The 19,532-nt window shown below is 43.7% G+C and overlaps 1 protein-coding gene across 3 annotated transcripts in view; it reads left to right on the top strand.

Annotated features, from left to right (window-relative positions):
- LOC116387014 (septin-7) overlaps positions 1-17,779 on the top strand; it is a 21,405-nt gene extending 3,626 nt beyond the window's left edge. Inside the window, exons 4-15 of one of the 3 annotated variants that reach the window (XM_031853700.1) lie at positions 4,450-4,556; positions 10,052-10,152; positions 10,243-10,377; positions 11,680-11,797; positions 12,310-12,402; positions 12,538-12,634; positions 14,121-14,172; positions 14,320-14,445; positions 14,881-14,901; positions 15,613-15,748; positions 15,845-15,990; positions 16,730-16,766. In XM_031853700.1, coding sequence (XP_031709560.1) covers positions 4,450-4,556; positions 10,052-10,152; positions 10,243-10,377; positions 11,680-11,797; positions 12,310-12,402; positions 12,538-12,634; positions 14,121-14,172; positions 14,320-14,445; positions 14,881-14,901; positions 15,613-15,748; positions 15,845-15,990; positions 16,730-16,766 — 1,169 coding nt within the window. Of the gene's footprint in view, positions 1-4,449; positions 4,557-10,051; positions 10,153-10,242; positions 10,378-11,679; positions 11,798-12,309; positions 12,403-12,537; positions 12,635-14,120; positions 14,173-14,319; positions 14,446-14,880; positions 14,902-15,612; positions 15,749-15,844; positions 15,991-16,729 lie in introns of all 3 variants that reach the window. The other 2 variants (XM_031853698.1, XM_031853699.1) reach the window with 2 other exon arrangements.
- The last annotated feature ends 1,753 nt before the right edge of the window (positions 17,780-19,532 follow it).

Below are 19,532 nucleotides of genomic sequence, written 5' to 3' on the forward strand. Positions count from 1 at the left end.
CTCTCTCTCTCTCTCTCTCTCTCTCTCTCTCTCTCTCTGTGTGTGGGGTGCATTTATCCAGAGGTAACCTGAGCAGGAAGTCGCTCTGAATGCCTGCATGATGTCACATCCTGTTTCATGGAGTCCCCCCCCCCTGCTGTGCATTCTCTGGAAAGAGGCTGTTATTTGCAGCGTATAATTTAGTATAGCGGTGTTATTTTTTTCAATGTCTTTATTGTGGGCGTGTACCACTTACACACCCAGTGACCACCCCTCACACAACGAACTACAAGGTAACTGGTCTGACAAAGGGAATCTGTAATACTTAATGTTTAAAGTCCCCTTTGCACGTTTTTAAACGGCCATCCTCTCATTTAATCCTAGCATCGTTTGTATTTTCTGATTCTCCATTGTTAAGAATAGAGTTGTGTTACATGTGACACGTGAAAGTGGGCCAGAGCCATTTGCTGGTGAAAAGTCAATATTTGGCAGTGATTTTGCACGTTTGCAGGAGCTGACCTTGTTCGCTGCAGCCAGGGAGCTCGTGGTGTTTGGTCCTGGGTGACAGAGAGTTAAATGAGCTCTGTTGTCTCCTTTTTTTTTGGAAAGAATGCCGTCGCATAAACAAGAAGAGGGGGCTTTCAGGAGAAGATGGAATCTGACACAAGCAGAAGGAAATTGATGTATGTGCAGCACTTTTTGCCGTGCTCTGGACTTGTTAAACTTTTACTGTCTTCTGCCCCTTTTTTGACGGGAAAGTCCCGTTCATAAACACAGAGTGCTGGAGAGAAGATGACTGCTTTCAAGGGATAATGTTGAGCGTACAGAATTTCCCTTTCGCAGATCAAACGGAGCACTTTTCATTTTACCTGCTCATTAATTCGCCCGGTGTCTTGGAAGCCCTATCGAATTAATTAACCTCACTCTCGCTAGTCAAATGTATCCTGCTCCCCCCCCCCTTGCACCAGCCTCTTGTATGCAGTGCCGTTTGAATAAACCCCCACGGTTTACACAGCTGCTGGAAATTTCCTTTAAAGGAAGTGTGCTGGCTGCTGAGCGGGCCTCGGCTTGGCGGGCTGGCTCAGTGAGCGCGGTCTTCCTCTGGCGCTGCAGTCGGGATGCCTGGCTGTAGCGACAGCGAGTGGCTGTCTTTATTTATTCCCGTCCAATATGCTGGTGTGGCGGATTTTAATAAAGCCATGTAATGGCAAGGAAAACCTTCATTGACATTGCATGCTGCAAAAGAAAGCAGTATACCCTGGGCATATAAAAAAAGATCATTCAATTAACCTTCACTACAGCTGCTATTTTAACTTTCCTTTGTTGTGGCCTTATGCTATCTGCAGAAAATGAATATACATTCATATTCTCATTAAATAAATGTCCAAAAACCTAATAGAGTGCTGCAGGGATGACGTATTTTTGTAGGCCGACCCGGATGTTAGCGTCTCACTGGTTCACTCGACAAGAAGCCAATGGGATCTTTCTATTGGATGTTGGATTATTGGAGAAAATAGGATCTTTGGCAAACACAAGTTTACGACACGTACAAGATGATCTTCACAAATGAACACCACTTGTGTGGTTTTTGAAGCGTGAACGCAATCGTCAAAAGTAAAAAGCTAATGTTAGGCTACAGCACGGTCACTTCAGCGAGAGTACAAACATCCGGGCTGTGAAGGCGGACGAGTCAGCGCGATGACCTTTTGTAGTCCGATACATGTTTGAGATCTTAAAACTAAATCTCTCTGTTACCATCTCTGTAGCTTGTTAACCGCAGACCTTATTTAAGGCATCTAACCAAAACAAAATAAATAAAAAGACATCGCTTCCTCTGCTGCTGAAAGTGAGGCGCTGCACGGCTCGTTACGGTTTTATTACTGAATTATGATTTGGAAGCACTTTTTCTGTTCTGTCCATGTGAGGAAATCACTTTTGAAGATCACGTTATAAATGCCAGAAAAAGCACTAAAGTAACGGTGAAACAGTAGACCCTCCCTTCCCCCTGAATATTTGAATTATCGGTCCAAGCTGGAGAAAAAGATTTGACTTCGACATTATTCTGGAACAGCCCTTCTAATCAAACTCGTTATACAGCATAACTTTATTATCTTTAGTTCTGGCGACCTAGTTACCTGCTAACTGAGGACCTTTTGTTCAAAGTACACGGTTCCCATCTTCTCCCCTGGGCCACTGTGACGGTCACAAGGTACAACTTAACCAGCAGCAAACCTGCAATACGAGTAAATTGTATTTTAACACACTACAATGTTTAATCTCTCAAATTAAATGTGATTTGCTCCCATAAACCGCATGCAGACAACTGGCTTTTTTCTTATATGACATTTTACAGTTCACTCACTCGGGCCGGTGATTATTATAAACCAGCGTTAAACTGAGGTTAAAGGGGTAAAACTTAATTTGTTGGTTTAGTCTGACTCACAGAGCAGCAGGGCTGGCAAATATTTTACAGTCGGTCGAAGCCAATTATGATCCGATCACATTTCTGTGTAGTGCTTCAGTTTTTGTGACAGATTCATGACCCCCGTCCCATCAAAACAAGCAGCCACAGCTCTGACCGACCATGACCAGCATCTCCACTAAATCCACCACCATAACTCTGAGTCTGATGAGTCTGGTTCTCTTTGTAACCGGAGCTCCTCCTCTTCCCTCTCCACACGCTGGGCCGAGACTTGAACCCCCGGATCTTACCGCGTCTCCTCGGTCCTGCTGTTCTCGTCAGCTCGTAGCTTCTCTAATTGAGGCTGACATTTTTATCGCATGTATTTCACCCACTGTTTGCACAAAAACCACAGTCTCTCCCCTCCTGGTACCCATCAGCCTTCAGCGCATAACATTCCCTTTCTGCCTCAAAGAAATGTTTACGCCGATTCCCGCATGTTTCATCGCTGGACCAGCTGAAACATTTCTTTTGAGATTGCAAGATAAATGTGTCTCTGCCCTCTTGGGGAAATATTTATCACTCTGAGAGTGTGTCTCGTGAAGGATCCTTTTGTTCTGACTTCTTTCTTCATCTCGCCGTCCTCCTCCCTCTTCATGAAGCGTTGCCTTGTTGGCAGCGGTGGCCCGTGTTGTTCCCCAGCCACTCTTAAAGGTCAGGAGCAGCTCTTTGGCTGCAGTGCGTACGACCGCCTCCTCTTTGCACACTGAAGCTTTTGTTCAGCAGCTCCTTGTTACCCTCCGCTCGCCCCAATCTGAACAGCCACACTGCTGATGGTATTGGATTACAGTCAGTTCCCTCCAGGCTCTTGCGGACATTTTGTGATTATAACTGCTCCAAAAAATGTTTTAAGTTTAAATTGACTTCATCAAATGGCTCGTTTAGTACGGCCAACTGTCTTCAACCCACAGATATTTGATTTACAGTGATGGGAAACAGGGAAAAGCAGCAAACATCACATTTGATATATTAACTTCAGAAAGGACTCAAGTGTTTGATAGATTAAAAACACTGACAGTCGTGCTACCTATAGTAGCTACCTGACGCTACACTTCCAAAGCCAAGAGTTCATGATTACTTAACCTCACTTTCTGAGTGCAGGGCTGGTTATCTTCTGAAAATCTAACACTGATGCCATACAATGCACGTTTTATACCAATACTAAAGGAATACTGTTTTGATATCGTACTTTGAGAGGTATAAACATAGAATAAGCAACTAGCGTTATGACTCTGGGCAGGCATTTGTACTAGATGTTATATTTTGAATGGATGCTGCTGTAAAGCTGTGTTAAGTGTTCAGAGTCCTTGTCTTAGAAATGTTTCAAATGGAGCTTTTGGGTAAAATGTTACTGTAGCTTATATGTAGATGATGGGTGCTTGTATGTTAAAGGTCTTTTAAGTTGCATCTCTAATGATCAAAGTCTATGTTGGCGTTAAAGATCGGACCTGCATGAGAAGATTAAGCCACCATTAAACATTTGAAACTCATTTTTCATGGAGTAATAAAGTGGAAAAATACATCAGTTGTCTGTTTGCTTCTTTGAGTGGAATGAAATCTGTGCTTTTGATTTTGGTTTCTCCTCCTTTGTTGGAGTGCACATTCATGATGACTGTGGGGGTTTGAAATCGTCCTTCCCCTCTCCTCCCTTCCCATGATTCTCTGATTAGATTCCTGAAATGCAGACGGGAAAAGAATTTGGGAGGACAGAACTTCCACCCTGTCTGTCTCTTCCTTCGCCTCGTGTTAACTTAAAAAAAAAAGAAGAAAAATAGAGGGGGTTAAAGGGAGCCATTTCCTGTCCTGAATGTGAAACATGTAAAGAATGTTTAACCGTGAAAGACTGCATGAGCAATGGAGTTGATACACATCTGGAGATTGTGTCACGTTGTGCCTCAGTCTGGCATGAAAAGGGGGATTAAAAAAACTAAAAAAACCCAGTCTAGTGTGAAATGCATCTGTGGAGTTCACTCCCACCCACTCACTCTGGCTCTGTCTTTGTCTTTCAGGGGAATCTGGGCTGGGGAAGTCGACGCTGATCAACTCACTCTTTCTGACAGACCTGTACTCCACTGAATACCCGGGTCCTTCAAATAGAATTAAAAAGACTGTACAGGTAATCTTTAGTCCACACCTTCCTTCTCTGAGTTTTAACAGTTGGTACACTTCTTTGTTCACTGACGTGACTCAGGCACTGATGGAAACCCGATCCCATAAAGCACCAAATGTTTGTCTGTTAACTGAAACATGATCACCTCCCTTCACCCCGACACCAACTTTACCTCTTTCAGCGTCTCTCGGCACTGAATCGATTCTGAGTGAGATCCTGTTGTGTGAGGTGATGTTTCAGCTGTAGCCACCCACGTGATCGTGTTGGTCAGTGAAACGGGTTTATCTGCTTCAACAAGCAGAGAGTTTGTTTGAATGCAAGGATGTGATGTAATGTCAAATTCTCTCTGCTACTGTTGAATGCTGAATGAATGAGGTTGTGCTTCAGTCAGACTGCTGTGAGTTTTTACACTTTGATCTGAAGCGGTATAGAAAGCTGCTACATACGATGTGTAAACAGTCGGGGGAGTTGCAGTGCATGGGTTCGGGTTAAGGCATAGAGTATAGCGTAGATGGCCAGTGGCTGTCCTTGATTGGACTCGAACATCTCTAACCACAATATATTTACTTCTCTCTGCTCCACAAGGTTTGTAAACGCTGATGTGAGCGCTTCATGTCGAAGGAGATGTGTTTTGTATAAAGAGTAGACTTAATAAGCTGTAGCTTCAGCCTTACATACATTTCATTTTCTACATAGTGCTAAAAAAAAAAAAGAGGTTGTCAGAATCTCGTAGCTGTTTATGTGTGGGTGGATTTAAAACCCTAATCCTAAATATTTTTATTACATAGATGTATGTAATGGAAGTTCGTTAAATGCCAGTTCATGGACACATTCCTTGAAATGTGCAGCACGACTCTCCAATGATTGATTGTTACTTCACACAGGGCCTATAGTTGGATCCATGTGTGTTTATAGACCTCCTCTGAAAGATGTCACCATTGTGTGATACACTTTTCTAATGTGTTGATAGAGTGTTTTAAAAGATTCATTCTGGACAAAGTTGAACCTTTTGTCTCTTGATAGGTTTGATCTATAACAGATTCACCCCAAGCTCAAAAGCTTTGTTTCACCAAACCCTGATAGTGAGTTATGGACCAGGTTATGGACCAGGTTATGGACTGGGTAGTGGTAGCAGTCTGTTTCAGGACATCTGATGAATATAAGTGCAATATTCACTCTCTTTTAGCTCTGTTTTGGTCTCCACCCACTAAAATAAGATGACTCTTTAGCTGCTAATGCTCCACTATTTTCACCAGCTAGTCACTTTGCCTGCTGTCTGTGTTGGGCAGGTAGTGTACAGTGTATCTGAGCTTCTTCTATTAAAACAGCTTCTTTCGTTTCATGTTACATGTGGTCATTTGATTCATTGCTCACATAAAAACCTCATTTCTCATTTAGCTTCTTCCTGTAGGAGATGCAGTCCTACGTAAACATGGAGTTGTCTGCCACAGTCTGAACTGTTTCACTATTTGTGATGACAGATTCTCTGTATTTTGAAGCCGACACGGCTCAGATGGAAAACAGTTGTGCTTTTCTGTCCATCAATATTTAATAACAGTTGTGCGGTTGTTTGCTGACGTTGCCAATCCACTGTGGAGCTGACCGTCCACTAATCACAGGGTTGAAGGTTTGATTCCCTGTCGGCTCCTCCTGTTCACATTTTGAAGTGTCCTTGGCCAGACATTTGGGTCTTGCAGTGCTGTGAGCGTCGGAATGGCTGAATTGTAAAGTGCTCTCTCCGTTAAGGTAGAAAATCGCTGCATAAGTGCAGTCCATTAACTAATCAAGTCTGAGTGTTACACTGTTATGGAGGAATACTTGAGCTTTGGAATCATATTTCAGGAGTTTTAGTGAAGCTGTAAAGAGCAATTTAACACCCTGTTGTAGCTTGAACACGCCCCCTCACAAATTCCTAAAACATTGAACACTTGCACACAGCAGATCATTGCTTTAGTGTCTTGAACGCATCGTAATGTATCTCAATGCAACCTCCGCTTTGTACGTTTAGCTGTTAGCCACCTTATTCAGCCCACTGGTTCCCAAACTTCTTCACGTCAAGGACCCGTAAACTGCCACAAATTCGACCACGGACCCCTGAAACCCCCTCAAGGACCCCTGGGAGTCCCCAGACCCCACTTTGGGCTCCACTGATTTAGCCAAGCAGGACTGTGCTAACATCAATGTCATATTATCTGGGACATTTTCTATTGTCTAGGTACGACGCAACGCCGATAAACTCGAGTCCTGATCCCCAACATGTGGTGCTGTAAAAGAAACGAGTACCGGCACATTTTCAGAATTTTGCTATCGACTTGGTACCGAAGTATCAGTTCTCCTGACATCCCCAACTCTAAAGGTATTGTTGTGATATCGGTCCCAACTTTAAGTATCGTCATTGGCACTAGTGATATGAAACTACACCCAGTCCTGCCCAGTAGTCTGCGAGGACTTTTCCCCAACCAGGAAGTACCAAATGTTACCGCTTTCATGAGCTCACTTCAGGTTGAATTAATGTCAAATCGAGCTCCAGACATTGAAGCTGCAGGAGTGACGCTGAATGTGCTGAATGTCCGCACAGCTTTACTTGAGCTTCCTTTTTGAAGAGTGAAAGCTGATACTGTTGGTGTGAAGGGGCTCCGGCAGGCTTCTCTCTCTCTCTCCTATCCTCTGAGTGTAGAGCTAGGGCTGGTGTACGGTAGATCAGCTGCATGGTGAGGATCTTTCCCTTCACCTGTTCCTTGTGATCTACTGCTTTGCTCTAAATCTGCTAATCCCTGGCAACACACGACAGGGCTCTGTCTGCTCTCGCCCCGCTGCTGCTTCCAATTTGTTTACCTGCCTATTACACCTCCTCCGTTCTTCTTAAAAGTTTAAATGAGAATTAGTCGCTGTGTGCTTCTGTTGGCTCCCAAACCGAATGCTTTGGGATTCGTCAAGTTTTCCAAAGGAAGTCAGCTAAAATATAAGCTTGTTGTTTATTCTTGCAAGGACCAAGGCGATAAATATGTAGAATAGATCTCTCTCCTCTCTCTCCTCTCTCTCTCTCTCTCTCTCTCTCTCTCTCTCTCTCTCGGAACCACAAAACTAAATGCATTTCAAATAACTGTGGCCACTTTCATTTCCAAGTCCTGCCAAAAGAATGCAATGAACCCCAGAGGGACTGATGTGTGTATGTAATGGAGTCCAATTCATTATTAAACAGAGAAAAAAAGAGAGCAAGAGGACCAGGCAGCCGGATAGAGCGAGTGTTCAGTGTTGCAGGCGACAGACCCGGCCAGATTAATCTGTTGTTCCTGGTTAATAAGGCTCAATGAGGCTGGAGAGCGAACCAGGACAGGGACTTGGTGATTAGCCAGCAGACTGCATTATGTACCGAGCTCAAACGTGTCCTGCCGATGCACAGACATGCCTTGTGTTTTGTTTTTTTTTTGTTTTTTTTTTATAACAGAGAATTGCTCCTTCCTAGAGATTACAATAACAAGAGAATCGGATGAAGTAAATGGTTTTTATATAAAGGACTCTCTTACTTTCAGCAAACACTGTGTTTCACTTCATCTAGATTAATAGCTTTTCCCACGAATTGTAGTTTCAGCCTCACTATTACAGAAGTAAAGACACTGGAGGGACCAACCAGAGGGAGCGGGGTGTCAGTCAATGGTTGTATTCATCCAATCTAACAACACAGAGGTGGCGCTTTCAGATCTGAACTCTTCTGATCTTCTGAGTGAACCTTTGGTTAATATTGATATAAATATTACCCACTCTTATTGTACTACAGTGATGTGAATTTGGCCATTTGTCTGTGATGAGGCTGTGATGTGATACTGTGCCAGTTTGCTATGTATGTTGTATTTTTATGCCCTTTGTAGTTAAATGTCACCTTTTCTTTCTGTCGATCTGTTCTTGTGTTTGGGCTGCAGTTGAAGTCTAGAAGTGCACCCAGACCCCATCATGTGTTGTGCGTTCTTTCCACTGTGCTGTCACAGTAAGTTAGATGTAAATAAGCCTGCAGTCCTGTGATGCAGGCAAACACTGTAGTGACAGTATGCATGTCTTCCCATTGCTTACGGTCCTCGTGTGATGTGATGTAGCCCAGTGTTGTTGTTCCTTTTTACCCACAGCTCACAGTCTGTGGGCAGCCTTTCTAGTTAACAGCCATGACTCATCCCGTTGCGTCGTAGAAGAGACACTGCAGAACTCTTCAGTGTTGTCCACTCAGCAGCCCTTCACTTTTGACTTGTTGTATAGCACCACCTTAGACACAGTGGTGTTGGTCATTATGCACGTGTGACGACATTCTTTCACGACTACGTGGTCATTAAAGTATTTGCAAATTCTTCTTGACAGAATCTTCTTTTCGTAATGAGCGACGTAGACCCAGAACGATCCAGTGACTTGCAGTAGCTTTCATTTTCACCCTAGCTTGTAAACAAATGAATGTATATTTCATATTAAATGTTATTCAGAAGGTCTTTAAAAGTTTAACTGTCAGTTCAGTGGCGCTTGTCTGGTCAGCCTAGCCTCCCAGTAGCAGCTCCAGAGGTCGGTGTAGAGACGGTCTGACTGTGACAGATTCCAGTGTGTGACGGATGCCGGTAAGTGGTGGGTGGGGGTCACGGGGGTAAGGGTCTGCTGTAAAAGATGTGCTGCAACAGTCTGTGTGATAGATTGAGGAGGAAAACCGTGGGAACAGACTAAGGACGGCAAACCTGCAGCCAACCAGTTCTAAACGGGCGTAGAGAGGATGGAGGCGGAGAAAGAAGAACCGGAGCAGTTCTGCTGTTTTAAAGAGACTCTTTGACTTTCCTTGTTTGAGGAGTTTCATTGTGAGAACCCGGCCTTGCTGTGTAACCGACATGTGGTGCAGCGACAGCCCAGTCATTGAGCGCACCACTGGCTTTCTGCGGTGCTACTTAAGTGGAAGGTAGCAGCTCCGTTAAACCCAAATGTGGCAAGTATTCCACAACTCGACTACGCCATCGCTTTACAGCCCTCGTAATTTGTGTCTCAAGTCGTCGGCTCAAGATAAATTTATGTTCCGAGTTGGACTGAAATCAAAGGTAATACTTTGGTGACGTAGGTATTTTAGGGAGCGTCGTAATGTCAATGTTTGTCTGCTCAATGTTTGTCTGCTCAATGTTTGTCTGCTCACTGCTGCGTGGACTTGGCTTGACCTCAGCCACACGGAGTGTTTCTCATCAGTTCTGCGTCTGTGATACCAGACCTGGTCTGGTTCGGATCTGCTGATTTTAAATGAAAGTTTATCTGCTGATCACGAGTTCTGCCTTGACTGAACCCAGCCCTTCTGATGTGTTCAGAGGCAGCTTCCGTCTCTCCAGTGCTCCTCTACAGAGTTAGTTCTGGTCTCAGTAAATAATGTATTGTAAACGGGTAAATTAAAGGTATTCGACTGTCTGTCTGGTTTGCACTTGTTTAAGACAGTGTTTGTGTTATTTGCAAAGATCTTGACTGATTTGTGTATAAATTCTTGGTCTCTGTAGGTGGAGCAGTCTAAGGTTCTGGTGAAGGAAGGAGGGGTGCAGCTCCTGCTCACCATCGTTGACACCCCCGGCTTTGGTGATGCAGTTGACAACAGTAACTGGTGAGCTCAGTCGTCTGTCGTTGGCTAATTTAAGTCACTATCACTGCATTGCTGTACCTGACATTGATGCGACTGATGTGTGATCCTCAGCTGGCAGCCAGTCATCGATTACATCGACAGTAAGTTTGAGGATTACCTCAACGCAGAGTCCCGGGTCAACAGACGGCTGATGCCGGACAGCAGAGTGCAGTGCTGCCTGTATTTCATCGCTCCGTCTGGACACGGGTAGGTGCTCCAGGGACCCTGCTGATCATGGGATCTTTAGAGTCCTTCATCCGTTCCTTAAGTGTTCATTGTTCAGGAGGTTTTTTTACCAGATTATCCGCAGAGGTCTCCTCTTCTCCAAAACAAACGAACCAGGTTATTAAAAGCTATAAAAAGTTTTCTCGTTAAGTGTTTCTCGAACGCTGTTCGGCAGACTCGGGACGTCCTGGAGGGTCTGCGAGCTGAGCTGCAGCTAAAGTTTGCTCAGCTTGTTTCTCTGATAACTTAAAGGAATACTTCACCCACAAAATGACCTGAATCTGAAAATGGAGTAAATCCTTCAATTGAAGTAAATGGGGGGGACTGCTTTTAACTACAACAAATATACAGTATATAAAAAAAATCAGTTAACAAACTCGCGCAGTACAATCCAAGTCAATCAGTTTTTGCCAATATCTTACTTTTTAAAACGCTACCATCTCATGCAGACTCGCAGCGTGCACGTGCAAGCATGACACGGTAGGGGAGTGTTCACAACAGGTTTTTTTACTTGAAATATTCAGCTTCAACTCATATTTGTTTGAAGAACAACATTTTTACTGCATTCAGGAAACTGTTTGCTGTCCCTCTTGCAGCACACAAAAGGAGGCATGCCGCTGTAATAACCGGGCAGTCTAGCAGCAATGTAACAGTGTGTTAGGTTCAGTGTTGTCCCCATGAAACACTCTCCTTATCAAGCTCAAAGGGACAGGCAGATGTGTTGAATTGGGCAGTTTAACGGGATTAAGTGTAAAACTGTGGACAATAGAGCAAGTGTATACAAAGGAAAATGCTGCAACATGACGCAGTATTAAGCAGTAAAGCTTAGCTTAAGTCTGTATGCCATCTTCCATGTTATGGGCCATAAGAACAAGGTTCAACGCAGATCTGGCTCCTTATATAAGCACAATAACGAAACTTTTTTTTGTTTTTCCATTTTTTTAAGGGTGATATTATAAAATATGACGACACATTGAAAGCTTCATTTGATAACTTCAATAAAGGCTTTGAATGTTAAAAAAAATAAAAAATAAATAAAAATAATGATGGACATTAGTTACAGCCCTTGAGGATTTTCAGAGTCCAAACATTTACGATGCTGTCTAGTCAATCCAGATGTGCAGTTTGTGGTCAGCCAAGCCCTGAAACATGACTCTGTGTGTGTGTGTGTGTGTGTGTGTGTGTGTGTGTGTGTGGCTGTGGCTGTGGCTGTGGCTGTTACACCAGAGCCCTTCACTGACACTCTAACCATTAAAATGTCTCTTTTCTTTGCTCCGTCCTCAGGCTGAAGCCCCTCGATATTGAATTCATGAAACGGTTACATGAAAAGGTGAACATCATTCCCCTCATCGCCAAAGCCGACACAATGACCCCGGAGGAGTGTCAACAGTTCAAGAAGCAGGTGTGTGTGTGTGTGTGTGTGTGTGTGTGTGTCACTTCTGACTGGACGTATATGTTTCCGTTCGTCTAGCATCTGTCAGGACTCAAATGTCATTGTTTGGTTGTAGTCTGTCTGTTAATGAGGAGAATGATTTAATGCCAGGTTTGTTGTCACTGTAGACATTTTGTGTTTCTGACCCCCTAACAAGTCTTGTTTATTTAGTTATACTTCACAAGCCCCATAAACAGAATACAGGAAGTACACGTCGCACTTTACCACCAATGTTGAAGACTCGCGTGTTGTATTTCAGTGTACATCACACTGCACAGACACTGTATGTGTATGTAGCATTCATGTGTGTGCTGAATAAACAGGTGGGTTCCTCCTCGTGTGTGTGTGTGTGTGTGTGTGTACGTGTGTACTGACTAGCCTCCAGTGTGACTATTGATGTTTCTGGACCTGTTTGTCCCACATACTGTCACTGTTTTTCCATTTCACCCTGCCTCTCCCTGTGTCCTCTCTGCTGTGTGCAGATCATGAAAGAAATCCAGGAGCACAAAATCAAAATCTACGACTTCCCAGAGACGGATGATGAGGAGGAGATGAAGATGGTCCGGAGAATCAAGGTCTGTTCTTCTAGATAAAACTGTGTGTGGGGTTTTCAATGCAGCGTATTTTCATTTGTCTCCGTGCATGTAAGCCTATTTTTAGCCATTGTGCGTGGGCTATGCAACAGTTGTCTCCTCCTTCCTCTCTCGCAGGATCGTTTACCCTTGGCTGTAGTCGGTAGTAACACCATCATCGAGGTCAACGGAAAGCGAGTGCGCGGGAGGCAGTACCCCTGGGGTGTGGCTGAAGGTGAGAGGTCGAGGGTCATCTGATCCCAGCCTGTAAATTGATCAACTAAGTGGATTCTCTCACTCACTCACACACACACACAAATGAAAACACACCAATTTTTCCACTGTTGTATTGGATTATTGAGCAGGCATCATGTGGAGATGGATTGCAAAGCAGCAACATAATCCATGAGCTCCTTTTTTGCTCTCATTCCAGTGTTCAACACACACACACACACTGGAGTGCTGGACCAAATCATTTTAAAAATAGCTTACAGCGTTTACATTTATTTTCTGTATAGCATTTAGTTTTGCACCAACAATATAAATGGCTGATGACATGACGTACAAATTTAGCCTATTAAGCATTTGTTTAAGCTTACATATGAATAAATAATGGACAAAAGAACTGCAAAAAAAAAGGTTAAAATTCTTTTAAAAAATGTCTATTTTTTTCATAGTAGTTAATTGCAGAGAACTGTTCATCATGTTTGTATTTAAAGGAGGAGAAAATGTACATTTATTATATGTACGGTCATAGATAAAATCAACTAAATTGTCTGCATACTTCCTGTATTTTCAAAAGAAGAAAACTATCTTTGCAATTTCATTTTCTGACTGATTAGGAGCCAAAATAGTGGATTTATTTACCACTTCCTTCTGTGGAAGAGTGTTCAAACAAACTTTATCACTTGCTGAATCTTCATCGGTGCGTTATATGAAAAAGAAAACATTCTTCCCACCAGTGGAGAAACTAGACGTTTCTCTTCAGCACAGGATGTGAGAGCCCCGTTTGACCCGACACAGGATGTAGCTGTCGCACTGTGGTGAGACGTATGAAGCATCGCTAACATACTCAGTTTGAAGTGATGAGTACACACAGCCACAGCAGGAATGTCAGAGAGCTATTTACTGTAGCTGTAGCGAAGAATTAGCAGCTTAAGAACCGAGTACAGTACAGCCTAGTGGATGACTTGTAGGAGTGCTACTATCAAACTGGTTTGCCGCCAGTGACGCTATCCATGGGGAGTGAGTTTTGGAATACCAAAAATGTTTTTGAGAGGGTGGGGGAGAGGGGGAGGGAGGGAGGGAGGGAGGGAGAGAGGGCAAGGACCCTGAGAAGGTATGCAAGTCACTCTACCACAGCAGTCCAGAGAATCCCCAGAGGGCTGTGGTGAGTTTTACTGTAGGAAGGAACACAAACGGCTGCACGTGATGCCGCCTGCTGATGGTTTCTGGTACTACAGACATCTATGTTGGTGCCACTGCAGGGCCTTAAAAAGCCTGATCAAGTCTCGAGACAAATTAGCCATGGAAACAATAACGAAAAGGATATCTGTGAGTAAAAGATATAACCGAACGCATCAATATATAATCCTGATAGGGTTTTGGGTTTACCCCAAAATAGGTGGTTCGTATTATCATCTGACTGCTGTGTTTGTGGACCTATTTGGACCTTTTTTTTCCCGTGTTCTAATCACAGCTCCGTCTGTCTCTTCTTACAGTGGAAAACGGAGAGCACTGTGATTTTACAATCCTGCGGAACATGCTCATCAGGTGAGCAAAAACATCTTCAGCACAGTCGAGGCTAAGAATCAGAGCCTAGTGACTCACTTGTTCTAAAAGTTTCAAATAAAGAAATCTAGTTGCTTCTTCTAGTGAGATGTACTTGTGCTTATTCGCCTCCCTCGTGTTGTGTTCCAGGACCCACATGCAGGACCTGAAGGACGTGACGAACAACGTTCACTACGAGAACTACCGCAGCAGGAAACTCGCTGCGGTCACCTACAACGGAGTGGACAACAATAAGAACAAGGGACAGCTCACCAAGTAAGTCCATCTGCACAGTATGCACACAACTGTGCTGTTTGGTTACATGTGAGGAGCACATTTAATAGTGTCAACTCTTGGGATAATGTTGCTGATTTGGCTGCTGGTTCCATCGGGACGCTCTGAGCAGCTCATTCACCGCGTAAACGTGGAGGAAACTACAGCTCTGACCTCCAGATTAAAGTTGGCAAGCTGTTACCGAAGCAGGCAAAACCTTTAAACCCATTCCTGGCCCAAACAAGCCGGCACTAACCACCCCACCCCCCACTAACTGGCCACCAGTATCTGTAGTGTTTGATTTGACTGTACTAACTGAGGCACCGTCTGACGCCTAATCCACCGACTGCAGCTGTCAGTAATCAGCAGCACACTCTCACAAGCTAATGCATGGTTCATGGCAGCATGCTAAGTGTCTGTGCATCTGTTTGTTTTTAGACCCGAGACGACTGACGGCATGTAAGTGTTACCTGAATTCTTCAAAATCTCTCCAGAGAATGCATTTTCACTTTTATCTCTTAATCATTTTTCCTTTTTCCCCCTGATTTCCTGCTTCGTTTATATTTCCCGCAACGCTTTGAAATGCTGACGTCTACCTGAATGAAACGATTAGAATAAGACATCACAGAATAGTCCTATCTTCTAAGGTTCTGCATAATGTCCGATATATCCAATCACTGTCATCTGGCTTGTCTTCTTGCTTTGCAGTTTCATCACTCTTTTCTCACGATCCAATATGGAAGAATCTTAACACTTGACACTATACAATTATTATTCTGGTTCTAGGAGCTCCTTTAGACATGCATACAGATCACGAATCACGACCTCTTGCCTGTTTAAACAAACAAACTAGCCAACAGTTTACAAGGCTGTGGTAGAGATGCATGCTCAAAAGATAAGCCCGTATTTTTTGCATGTAAATTGTTGAAAAAGATACTTTCACTAGCCCCTATTTACATTGTTCGTTAACATATTTGACACGTTTTACGTAAACAAACGAGGCAAGCAAGCCGGGCCTTTCCTCCTTCCCCGTCCTTCCTCTTCTCCTGCTCATCGCTCTGCAGTCAGAAAGGCCTTAATAAGTGGGGATGGGGGGTCACAATGTCCAGCTGTGTGGCCGTCCACCTGCCGCTGTGTGCTGTCTGTATGATGACTGGCTTGTGTCTCCAGGAGTCCTCTAGCCCAGATGGAGGAGGAGCGACGGGACCACGTGTCCAAGATGAAGAAGATGGAACAAGAAATGGAACAAGTGTTTGAGATGAAGGTCAAGGAGAAGCTGCAGAAGCTCAGAGACTCTGAGGCTGAGGTAGGATAATTATTATTTTTGTATGTTTATTAGTGCGGTTTTCCTTTTTTGTTGATGCTCGTTTAACCTCTTGGCTGCACGTCCGTGTCCCTTCAGCTCCAGCGGCGTCATGAGCAAATGAAAAAGAACCTGGAGGCCCAGCACAAGGAACTGGAGGAGAGACGTCGGCAGCACGAGGAGGAGAAGGGAAGCTGGGAGGCCCAGCAGAGGATTCTGGAGCAGCACAAACTAGACCTCTCCAGGTAAACAGCGCCACACACGATGATCAGTGACGGTTGAAATGAATCGAAAAGAAGGGTCGTATTGGCCGAACAAAGCGGTAGACGTCACTCAAACTTGAAAAAAGTCCTATAAAAGTTTCCTATAATATTTTGTGTCCTATAGTATTTTCTGTAATATCCATTGTGTCAGAGTTCATCTGTTTCAGGAAAGTCTGGACAGGATTTAGAATTCAGCATGAACAGAATACTGGAGCAGTGATTCACCTGCAAACAGTCCCTCATGTACACGGAAAAATACTTCTTTGCTCACGTCGTTCACTCGTATAATTAACTGACTGCTGTTGTCGGTGTTTTAAAGGAGCATCTGAGGCGTTTTGGACCGGGACACGAGAAAAAAAAACTTGTACTATTCTGACCAGCACCCCTTTGGGATGATATGACGATGCAGCAAAACGCTCGACATAGCACTTCAACAAATAGTAATTAAATCGGAGTCCCAACATAATACCCAACAAATACCCAGAATGTAAGTCCTCCAAAAGCCTCTTTTCTTTTCTAGAAGAGGCTTTGGGAGGATTTAAAAGATGCTGTATCAGCGACTTGTTTGTCCAGTGAGTGAGTGATTGTGTCAGAGTCAGATTTGGGAAGCAGTAAATGCTTATTACTGACAGACACATCCCCACGGTGTTTGTGGATGAAGGTTGTAGATTGTTGTTGTAGACTGCTGCTCGACTGCTCTTCTGTCCTCTTGTTTTCACAGGACCTTGGAAAAGAACAAAAAGAAGAAGATATTTTAATAACTCTGGAGGACCTTCCTGATTCGACAGCATATTTTTTTGTTTTGCCAACCTGCCAGTCTTGATTGTCAGAGCATCTGTCGATCAACTACATCCGCTGTTTGACCATATTACTGTGTAATACTCGTATGAAAGCCAGGGGGCAGTATGAGTTCCAACAGTCGTTCTCTGCTCGTCCTCATGTTCCTCCTTAAAGAACTGTAATAATCTCTATATAGAACCAGTGTGCAGTCCTGTTTTTGGGGTCGCTGCTCACAAAAACTAGTATATATTCACACAGAAAACACAGCCGGTGTTCTTACTTAATGACAAACAAGACGACGTCTTCCTTTCCTCCTTTCTTTCTTCTACTTTGGGAATGTTTGATGCTGCTCTGTGCTGCATCCTTTTTAATGCCAAAAACCAAACGAAGAAGTCGGGCTTTCACTTTCTGCACATTGGCAGACGGCGTCAGGCTGAGGCTCACCTCAGGCACTGTTTTTTTATACGTGTATATCTTTCGGTTCACATATTTAGGTATCGCATTTAATTTCTTCCCAAGTGGTATGCTCTTCCATCTCCTGTAATGTAAATTGTATAACCAAGAACATCAGTGTTCAACGTCAACCGTGTGTATCATGTTCTTGCTTTTTGCTCATTTTGTTTTTTTTGTTTTGGTTTTTTTTCCATTTTGTATTTGCCTGGTGATAGAACTTATGTTCATTTTGTTTCCGGTGTTTTCCAGCCTCGCTTTTGGAAACCAAACATGTATTCCTGACTTCACTCATGCTGAGTGTAACAACTTCTAGAAACTGCTCTCGGAGTGCTTTAACGTGAATTTATTTGAACTTCTTGTGCAGATTCTATTTTTTTTTTTTTTTTTTTTTTTTTTTTTTTTTTATAAATGATTTCCAACAGCGGGATGTGCAAAGCTTGTGCACATTTGGCACCGTTTGTGTACTGCATCTGTGTTTTGTAATGTCTTGTTTTTATTGTAAAAAGTCACATAATAAAATTGTGATGGGGAAAAATAACAGAAGAATTTGACTGAAAATATATACGTTACAGGTACATGGATACCCAAACATTCCACCCATGTGTAGTTATTAACCAGTGGGCATTCATGTGCTGCTAGAACAGCCCTCACTCCTCTGGTTTCAGGTTACCTGGCTGCAGAGATTTGCCCCCATTCAGCCAATAGTGAGGTCCACCACTGAAGTCTGGCTCCCAGTCAGCGTCCCAGTTAGCGTCCCAGTTCATCCCAAAGGTGTTGGATGTGGCCAGGACAGGACAGGTAGACATTGCGCTTCTATATCTTTACTTAGCAAATAGTTGTTTGCTGCTCTATGTAATGCTCTGAATATTGAATTTGGCATCTTTTAATGAAGTCCAGCAGCAGTTTTACCAGATCAGATCCGGTCCAATTCATTAAAAAACAGCCCGAATCAAAACCTTGCCAGACAGCTATATAATCCGTAAACTATTACATGCCCAATATCAAACATCCAATAAGATAATGTCAGATAAATAGGCTATCGCAACACACAAAGAGTGCAGTTGGAAAACCAAATACACAAACTCTTGTCAGTGATGACGTCAAGGAAAGTTGGTCCTTCATTTCCCCAGCAGTGATTGAAAACAACTCGTGTCAATCATATTCTTCTCAAAGTAAATGAGTCAATTATACGAGTTAGTAGACACAATGAATATTATATCAAACTCTGCCAAATGTTAACGAACGCATCCCAACACTGTCCAGCAGGTGGCAGCACAAGACTACTGACCTGCCTCCTGCTGACGAGCTCGGGACTTCCCGAGCCTTTGATCAGCTTTATCAGTGTGAACTTTAACCACAAACCAGCTGTCTTTTTCCTCTTAATGTACTTAAAACCCTCTTTTGCACTCAGTGAAGGATTCACCCTCGGTTTGTGTTGTCATAGCCTCTCACCTACTTATGGCATTCTGCCGAAAGGAGTCAGATTAGGCTTTATCAGGAACACCGTGCACCTCAGTCTGAGAGTCACCGAGGGGGGTGGCTGCCAACTTGGCACTGATGACACTGAAGTTTTTAGTGGAAAGTAAGCTCGTTTTATCTGGGTATTTTAATGGATTGTTCCAGTACGGTTTCTACGAGGGTAGGCCTACTCTATTACAATGGAGGACTCAAGAGATATTGAGGTGGACCTCCGTGCCTACATGTACCAGGGTGCATTGCACGCAAGCTTTGCCCCCCCAGTATGTAAAAATCCCTGCTCAAACCTATTTCACAGGAATTGTGTTGCTAGGAAGCAGCTTGGGTCCAGGTCTACTTCCTGTCCACAGTTTACGCAAACAGAAGATCAATGTGAGCCCGTTTAGTGAGGTCTCCCTACAGAAAGTCAATATATGGATCAGTTCAACAGTACAGTAATCAATCAAACTGCATCATATCCGTATTGAATGTGGAGTTTTATTTAAAAATGAAAATCAGTTTGCTTCATTTATTGATGTCACCTTAAATTGACTTTGCCTCCGGCTTATTCAAACAAAAGCTGGACCCTTTGGTCTCCCAGCTGGAAGTAAAACACACACACGCACGCACTCACACGGTGCTGTACTGCAGCATCACGCCATGACCTTCCATGCCTGCGTCAGCCCCTCGTCTCCCTGATTGGCCGGCTGTCCCCTCGGGTCTCCCAGGTGAAGACCCTCTCAGCCAGTTACAGAGGTGCTCACTAAAACCTCATGTGTCAGCCCACACGACACGACAAGAACTGGTCACTGGTTATCTAATTCTGCCTAAAGGCC

This window comes from Anarrhichthys ocellatus, unplaced genomic scaffold (assembly GCF_004355925.1).
Source record: "Anarrhichthys ocellatus isolate YVR2014 unplaced genomic scaffold, GSC_Weel_1.0 scaffold14, whole genome shotgun sequence".
NCBI classification, from domain to species: domain Eukaryota; kingdom Metazoa; phylum Chordata; class Actinopteri; order Perciformes; family Anarhichadidae; genus Anarrhichthys; species Anarrhichthys ocellatus.